General features: G+C 43.6%; 1 protein-coding gene across 3 annotated transcripts; it reads right to left on the reverse strand.

Annotated features, from left to right (window-relative positions):
- Positions 1–5679: 5679 nt before the first annotated feature.
- Positions 5680–7590, reverse strand: LOC148038153 (uncharacterized). 3 transcript variants are annotated; one of them, XM_087675370.1, is made up of 3 exons: positions 7364–7590; positions 6978–7197; positions 5680–6862 (listed from the first exon to the last, which is right to left on the reverse strand). In XM_087675370.1, the coding sequence occupies exons 2-3, from the start codon at positions 7119–7121 to the stop codon at positions 5921–5923; spliced, it is 1086 nt and encodes a 361-aa protein (XP_087531496.1). In that variant the 5' UTR covers positions 7122–7197; positions 7364–7590; the 3' UTR covers positions 5680–5920. The 3 variants fall into 3 exon arrangements, with proteins under 3 accessions (XP_087531496.1, XP_087531494.1, XP_087531495.1); XM_087675368.1 differs by having other exon boundaries at positions 7343–7590; XM_087675369.1 differs by having other exon boundaries at positions 7318–7590.
- Positions 7591–9133: the final 1543 nt, after the last annotated feature.

Genomic DNA, 9133 nt, shown 5'->3' on the forward strand with positions numbered 1-9133 from the left:
AAGAGGTCTCAGCTCACCTGCACCCCTTCAGGCAGGACGCCCCCAAAGTCGTCTTCAAGTTGTCAGAAGCAATGGATGGTTGCCGCGCTGTGGGAAGATCTAGCAAACAGCGTGAGGGCCAATCCAGATCTCCTTCTGCAGCACCGGTGGTCGACACCCCCCCCCCCCCCCCTCGTTGCCCAACTAACTCAGAAGAAGAAGTGGGTCTAGAAGTTACATTCTCAATTCATATTCCAGATCTTAGCATTTCTCATTGGATTAAAGAATACCAAACCAAAGCGATCTATGGTCTCTGTCACGGTCCGCATCCTCCTACAGAAGTCCTTAGGGCATGGATGAGGGACCATTGGCAGCCCCTTGGCATTAGAGTCTTGCATGCTATACACCTACCAAATAACTACACTCTCTTCCTTTTTGAAACCCAAGAGATGGCCGTACATGTCATGTCCTTTGGCCAATGGATGCTCAAGAACTCCCCATTGACCCTGTTTAGATGGGATGAATCCTTCAACCCTCTCGTTCCTAAACCAACCAAAGTCCCTGTGTGGGTCGAATTCCCCAACCTCCCTAACCATCTCTATCCTTTTCTCTAGTCGATAGCCTCCCCCATAGGCAAAATCTTAGGGGAGCGTCCCTACTCGGACATCAACCAGAGATGGCATCCCCAGGTTCTAGTCGAACTAGACCTTAGTAAGAAACTGTGCAGCTCCGTTCTCATTCAAAGCAATAGCTATGCATTTATAAGGAAGCAAGAAATCACATACATGAATTTGCCTAACTCTTGCTTTAAGTGCCATAAACAAGGGCACTTCATCAGGGACTGCCCTGATTGGGAAAAAGAAGAGGACACCAAGAACTCGAAATCAAATTCGAAAGTCATCCCCGAATCCGGGGGCAATAATAAGGAGACATTCGACAGTTTTTAGATGGTACATGACAAGAGACCAAAACTCCCCAAATCAAAGGGCAAAGTTAAGTATTCTTTTGTCTCTAACTCAAATAATAGGTACTCCCCTCTACTAATGAATCTCGAAGACTCAGGGGTGATGTGGACCCAAATTGCACAACTAACCCCCTAAGTTTTGACTCAATAGATTCTAACAATGATGAGTTTATCGATGGAAACCAATTTTTTAAGGAGACTACTAGCTCCGTCAATGATTGAGAGAAGGGTTCGAAAATAAACCCCCCTCTTCAAGATGGGCAAACAAAAGAAGGAGAGGATCTAGACGAGGATGAGGAAGAGAGTCTCCCCTCCTCCAACGTCAGGGTAGGACTACATGAGTCCCTTACCCAAGCTAAGGAAAACCTAGAAGAGATTCAAGAGTTCCACTATAAACTAAGGAAAACCTAGAAGAGATTCAAGAGTTCCACTATAGGCAGGAGAGGCCCACTCCAATGGAGACAACCAATAGTAGTAGTAGTAAATGAAGGCATTCTAAAGTAGGAGCCGGGCCAAGTAGCCCCCAACTAGCATTCCTAGGAAGGATAAAGGTTAAAAACCAAATAAAGTAGGTAAGAAATGAATAATCTTAAGATTATCTCCTATAACTGCAACGAACTTACAAAAAAGTCCAAAGCGACAGTGATCCGCAACTGGCTTCAGATGAATGCCATCAACCCAGACTTCATCTACCTCCATGAAGTTAAAAGTATTAGAGAAAGGTTGGAACAGAACCTCCTAACCATAAACAAAGAATTCACATGGCACTCAACTAGGCATAAAGGGGGGGCAGGAGGGGCTGTAATTGGTGTGGGCCACAAACTGAAACATTACATACAAGATTTCCTCCTGGATCCTGGTGACTGTTGGGTAGGTGTAAGACTTAAGGATTTAGAGGAGTTCGCGATCATCTATGTATATGCATGGCAAGCTAATAAGGGTAAGTCAAGAATTCAGGATTCTCTTAAACTACTCGACTGCCCGATCACCCTTGTCGGTGACTTCAATTTTGTAGAAAAACTTGAGGATCATTTTGAAGGCAAGGGCACCATTATCTCAAGCAAGGAGAGAGAATCCTGGCTAAACCTTAAAGGATTCCAGAGCCTTATTGAACCTAGCCCAGAAAAAGGTTTCACTTGGTCAAACAACCAATGGGGCCCCCTTCTCAAGAAGGCTAGACTTGATAGATATAGGTGTGTTGGCCACTTTTATCGATGCCAGAACCAAGATCAGGCACAACATCTCCCTCTCGGACCACAAACCGGTGCAATTCACTCTCTCTACTATGAGCCACTATGTTCGGACGAGATGGTTTCACGCGGATCAGTCTTTGTTCTGGATGGAGTTTGTCCATAAGACCTTGGAAACCATATGGAAGAGCACTCTCTTCTGCTAGCCCCGACTAAGGCTTGGGAGTCACCGATAAGAGACATCCAAAAGATTCCTAAGAGAGGCCAAACTCCAAGTTATCAAACAAAGGAAAGAAAAAAGGAACCTGATCTACCAAGAAGTTATCATGTCAGAAAAGTCAGTAGATTCAAGTTAGACAGAAGCACAAGAGAAACTATTAGAAGCCAAAATGTGTCTTAGGCAAGAGGAGCTCGCTGAAGCCAAATCCCTCCAGCTGTACTTCCGCGGTTGGTGAGCGAGTAAAATAGATTGACCCACTAAAGAACAATTCAAATTCCTCAAACTAAAGGAGAGGGACAAAATCCCTCTACTCAAAAAGAATGATGGGTCCATTTCTACCTCGCCAGAGGAAAACCTTGAAACTGCCTATGCCTATTTTAAAAATATATTTAGTCAACCCTCACAATCTCATCCAGCTAAGACAGCTGCAAGGGCTGAAATAGCTAGATGTCAACGCTTAGTAGTCCCAATAGCCACAACTAGACTACTAGAAGTAGACATTAATGAGGTAGAACTCAACAACACCATTGACTCTCTAGCAAAAGGGAAAACCCTAGGACTGGATGGTCTCCCCAATGAATTTTATCAAGAATTCAAACACTTCCTACTCTCCCTGCTCATAAGGGTTTGGAAGGAATCCATTTCTAAAGAGTCCCTTCCAAGTCGCATCAATGAAGGGGGTTGTCAGACTGATTCACAAGGACTCCAAGGAGGACTTGGCGAACTGGAGACCTATAACATACCTGGCCACAGCACAAAATCTTTGTCAAAACACTAGCTCGTAGGCTGAGTTTCCACCTAGACCAATGGATTAAGGGGGAGCGGAAAGGCTTCATCAAAGGTTGATATATTCTGGATGCAATAATAGGGCTATGGGAGGGTATGGATCATGCTTAACGAACTAATCAAGATATCATCTTTCTTAAGATAGACTTCGACAAAGCATATGATAGGATTGAGTGGGAATTTATCCTCTAGTCCCTTCACGATATGGGGTTAGGGCAAAGGTTCATCATGTACATTGGTGTTCTTTTTGGAAATGCCTCAACAAGGATCTCCATCAATGGTATACTTACCAATCCCTTCATCCTTTGAAGATCCATCAAACAAGGTTGTCCTCTTGCTCCCCTACTATTTGCAATAGCTACTGATACTCTTGGCTAGCTGCTAAAATACCAACTTAACCAAGGCAATCTTTAGGGCATCCATCTTCCTAACTCAAATAGGTAGATGCTCCTCAACCTGTTTGCTGATGACACAAATTTCATCAAAAATGAAGAGCGCTCTCTTAAAGCCTTTTGGCAGTGCCTCCACAAATTCTATTTAGCCTCAGGCTCCAAAATTAATCATTCCAAGACAGGCATTCGCTCCAGTCTAGCTCCCCCGCCTCAATGGCTGTTGGACGAAGGATGGCAAGTCATCCAAGAAGGAAAAATATTTAGACTCCTAGGGATCCTGATGGGGTTTGGGGTCACCTTGAAACAAAGATGGCAATGGGTAATGGACAAGCTTAGTGTCAAGCAAGATAGATGGAAGGGCTTTCAAAGCGGGATGGCTGCGAGGAAGTTTGTCATGCAGCACTTTATTTACTCTACATGTATCTACTTCCTGGCATGTTGGAAACCAAGTAACTCAAGCCTAAAACAGCTAGACACCCTGTGTAGGAATTTTCTATTGGGAGGAAAATTTCACATGTTTAAGTTGCCGATAATAGCTTGGAATATTTGTACTTTGGAAAAAAAGAAGGGTGGTCTGGGACTTCCCAATATAAACCTCTTGGCATCTAAACTAGAGTCAAAATGGATAATCAAGAGCCAACTCCTTCCGAAGGACGACTGGGCCATACTGCTGACTCACAACCTCTAGAGAGGAGTTAGCTATGAGGGGATTACATTTCATAACCTTCCAGTCTACAATATTCTCTTCAAAGCCCAACATCAAATCAAAAAACCTTCCCAACTCTTTCGTTCCATGTGGGCTTCTTGGCTTCAATATAAGATTTGAGTTCTCCTTCGAAATCAAAAGAAAGAAAATCCATGTGTGGGCCTCAAAAGACTCAGTATGGTTCAGCCTTACAGTGGCCCCAATCATGGAAGAGATAACCAAACCAGCGAGTAAGCTTCAAAAGAAAGGAATTCGATTATGGCACAACCTGTGGGATGTCATAAATAAGACGTGGAAATCGCCACTTGACATTAAAACGGAGTTCCAACTTAATAGTCAAGATCTAGATACAATCATAAACAGAATTAATGTTTGGGAAACGGCTAATGTTGGTTGGATGTTTAGTAACTTGCAAGTTAAAGTGGAAGACATCCATTGGAAAGGAAGACTACAGCTTCTCCCCCTCCCGTCCCTTCGATGGTCCAACGCCAATTTAGTTGGTAAGCTCAACAAAAGGTGGTACATATAGTGGTCAAAAGCACAGTGGCATTACAGGTTTGAACAAGCATAGTCGGTCTCCCTTCCCCCTAAACAATTAATTCTACTATGGACTATCCTTCACCATGCGGTGTGGACTAACAAAAAAGCAACCAATATAGGTAACGGTAATGGACTATGCCCCAGATGTGGTCACTGGTCAAAGTCCATTCCACACCTATTTATTTCATGTCCAGCTAACCAAGAATGTTTGCAAGAACTAAACAGGTTACTCTTCCCCCTTCACCCTTCAACATTCTCATGGAAAGACATTCTTCTTGGCGAATTATTGCCTCACCTTTTGACCTAAGTTCCTGAAGTTGCCTATAGTTATCTCAACTAATAAACCACTAGTTGGAGCTACTTCTCTTGTAACCATATAATCCTCCCAGCTTCTAGCACTAAGATCCACTCTTTGTGAGGCTCTCCCCACAATGCTTACTTTTCCCTGCTGTAAAAACCCCTTTTCATAATTCGACTTACTGTTTATTCAAAAAAAAAAAAGTGAACAACGAGTCCGTCATAACACTTTCCCAGTCGCGCCACGTTTGATTTACTCGGCGTTATGTAGTACACTTTCCCAGTCGCGCCACGTTTGATTTACTCGGCGTTATGTAGTATTAAGTTAGGAGCACTCGAAGTAAATGCATAATCTTCAATGATGAGATCTTTTGTATAATTTTCATGATGAGTTAAAACTTAAAAATACAGGCTTCAAGGCGCAGGGCAAATATAACTCTGTACTTCATGACGGCTATCCCTTCGCTTTCGCAGAGCAAATTGTCCTGCTGTGACATCGACGCACAAGATGAAAACGAATGGTATTCACGCCCATTTTAGAAGAAATAAAGCCATGCTGCCACTCAGAATTGTAAACGAGACCAACTGATTACCTTTACGCTTAATTTTTTCATTTTTGCAGCCGAAAGATTTTTTCAGTTTTGCAGCCGAATGCTATTAGAGGTACAAGGCTGGATGAAACGCTCACCATCAGATAACCAAAATTTCCTGTTACGCACAGGAACATGGACAATGAAAAGACTATAGCTTTTTATCAAAGTTGAGGAGGAACATGAAAAGAGAAAAGGTTGCTTGAAGCAAAGCCCATGTGAAGCCGCCATTCTTTCAATGATCTGTATGATAGATTCACGTTGTGAAGTAAACGGGCCCAAGCTTCGAGCTAAGAAGTTGAGGATGAGCCCTGCTGCTGTTTTCCAGCTTCTTCAGGTTGCGATTGATAGTGTCGAGCAAAACCTTCATCTCGTTTACATCTATGTCATTGGCATGCACCCTTTGCATACGAACGTCCGGCATGCTATCCTGACCAAGATTGCTGCAACCGGCAGAACCTTTCAACCACACCTTCGACATACAACTGACCAAGAGTTGGAACCTCTTGCTTAAGAAATCGCTCCCAGCGTTGATATTGTGAGGTAGGCAACTGCTGCAAGAAACCAGAGGATTTTGAAACTTGAGCGCACAAGAAGCAGCAGCAGCTGGTGATGTCGCAGGAGGGGACGACATATGCCTTGGAATACCGCGTTTGCGTGCCTCTGCATCTCCTGCTCTTCGACTACTTCGTCTTGATATTGATAATCTGCTCATAGCTGCATGGCTTGGCCTTCCTGCATTTGCTGGTCTACTGCGACCATGTGTTTGTCTTTTTAACGATGATCTGCTGCAAGTGCTCATTCCAGCAGCATCCGGCATGATTTGTGCTTGCTCTACCTCAGGCTCCAGCTCTACAGTTCGCAGAGGTACAGCCATGTGAAAGCCTTTCTTGCTTTTAGGAATTTCACAAGAGCCGCGTGCAGAAGAAGAGATTTGCGTGCCTACCGTGATAACGCTGTCCGCTTGACGATGATCGGGCTTATGAAGAGTTGCGAGTGGAGCGTCGTCGATTCCAGAACTTGAATCAGGAGAGCCGTTGAGAATGCCTTCAGGCTTTTCAAGGTTAAACAAGGGGTTGATCTTGTAGCATCTGTTTGAAAAGAATGTCGGCTCATTGACCTCCCGCTTCCACCCATCTCTATACACTTCAGAATCCTTTACGACATGTACACCTGCTGAGGATACTACACGGATGCGCTGTTGCAATGCAAGCATGATGCAACAGCCTGAATGAAACCGAGCGATTGCTAGCTAAACCAAAGGAGAAATGATTGATTGCAATTTTTATGAACAACAGCCGTCCTACATTTACCGGTGGGGTGGTGGAGTAATCACTGGATCCATCGCTTGAATCTCCATCTTCAAGCACAGTATTGTTGGTGGTGGAGAAATCAGGCTCCGGAAGAGTAGAAAGAGTAGACGATCTAGGCTTGCGCAAGCTTTCGACAATCTTCATCGATGACAAATTTGTGACAGGTTCGAGCTCCCAAACGGGAAGCGATCTTATACACTTTAGCAGGCGATGTACTTGCCTGAAACGAAGGAAACAATATTGCTGAGAATTGCGAAGCAGATGAAAGATGAGAAAAGAGTATTCGAAGTTTCTATCTTCTCGCACAGAAAATGGTACTGGCAAACAACAGAAACCCTACAAGAATCGAGCCAAATATGTTTTACGTGTGGTGTTTATACACCGACTGAAGAAGCCGCAGCAAGACGGTCGATGAACGAAGCCACAGCACAGCGTTCTTTTCTCACGTCGAACCAGAATGAATGCAGAGAACGGAAGGAAGAAAGGACTCCATGGCCGAAAGCTTCAGGATTTCAGTAGCCACTGCGTGTAGAGCTGCAACTATTGAAGCTCACACCGTTGCGACTTCGAGCCCACTATTACAGACTAAAGACCGCTGGCCCCTGGGACCTTTTTTCGGTGCGGCCAATAAAGGTCAGACATAATACTCAATAAGCACCCACGCCTAGCCACCCGCCACCAATTCTTCAGTTGTGGCTTGGTGTCGGGCGCAATTCCTTTTTCGTTTTCCGCCTGCCCAGTGCCCACGGCCCAAAGCCCGTGTCTGTGTAGTCTATTCTTGAAGTGTTAATTTCTCCTTTGAAAAAGAAACCAAGGTGACACGTTTCTATTCAACGTGCACCCGTCTATGCCTTACTAGGCGCTCCGCGCCTAGACTCGCCCCAACGCAAAGGCGGGTGCGATTTTTTGGGGGGGGACCGGGTGCTGGACGCGTGGCACCTGCCCCCACGTTCTCTTTCTTTTTTGTGGGGGAGGTGGGGGGCTACCACGTGGCACCCGCCCCCCACCTCTCCTTAACTAATAGTATAGATGATCTTGCTCTCACCCTCTAGCTATCTCACTTTGAGTTTTCTCGCTTGGCTTCTTATCTACCCTTACGCTTCTTATCTACCCTTCAAGGTAGGCCCATCGTGTTACACCTACCCATTGCCTAGAAGGTGTTGGGGGTGTCATGGCACTCTCTACTAGCAATGTTGAAAATTGAAGTCTTCCCAAGTACTTGTCCCTGTAGCTATTGGAGAAGGCTTTCAAATTATACAGTGTGCAAAAGAAAATCCAGGTGAAGTTCTGATGTTTAATATTGAAACACTCACTAGAATATTTGATACCATATAGACGTACATTGGCCAAAAGTCCTTCTAAAGCAAACTAGCCTTGTTGTTGTGCTTCACGTGCAAAGGAACACTAGGCTGCTTTGTAACAACTTTGCATTGTCATGCGAAGTTGCCAATAAGCAATATCGTGAGGCAAGCAAACTTGTCAATAAGCGGCATCATGAGGGAATCGAAGTTGTCATGTGACATTTCTCTCGATTCCCCCTCACACATTGTAATTAACTTTCCCTCTCTCTCTCTCTCTCTCTCTCTCTCTCTCTCTCTCTCTCGTTTGACAATTTTTTAGTATACTATAATGCTCTTGTAAAAATGTACTTACTCAAAGACAAAGAAAAAGAATGCATATCTTTATGACATGCAAGTACTAGATCTCTACCACATAAAGTCTTTTAGCCTTTGCAAATCCACATTCACTTGATCAAGCTATTTGAAGTACACATTGAATACTTTGCCGTGAAGAAAGATAAACAAAGACAAATTGCATGATTTGTAATACGAAAGGCTAGATATGCATTTGCTTTTGGATATATAAAGACTTATGTATACATGTATCCTCTTTTGTGTATCAAACTTCTAAACTTTCATGCTAACACATATACACAATTGTAACATGTACATATATTCTTTGTTTATATCCTTGAGTGTAGGAAATCACATGCTTGCATGATTTGTAATACGAAAGGCTAGATATGCATTTGCTTTTGGATATATAAAGACTTATGTATACATGTATCCTCTTTTGTGTATCAAACTTGTAAACTTTCATGCTAACACATATACACAATTGTAACATGTACATATATTCTTTGTTTATATCCTTGA

This window comes from Lygodium microphyllum, chromosome 3 (genome assembly GCF_053477565.2).
Source record: "Lygodium microphyllum isolate KBCC chromosome 3, Lygodium_microphyllum_v1.1.10, whole genome shotgun sequence".
Classification (NCBI taxonomy): Eukaryota; Viridiplantae; Streptophyta; class Polypodiopsida; order Schizaeales; family Lygodiaceae; genus Lygodium; species Lygodium microphyllum.

What these genes read in the sequence shown, in the direction of transcription:
- LOC148038153 (XM_087675370.1), bottom strand. Translation starts at nt 7,121, where the DNA reads ATGAAGATTGTCGAAAGCTTGCGCAAGCCTAGATCGTCTACTCTTTCT. An exon ending in ATTACTCCACCACCCCACCG is followed by an intron (nt 6,863 to 6,977) that starts GTAAATGTAGGA and finishes GCATTGCAACAG; the next exon opens with CGCATCCGTGTAGTATCCTC.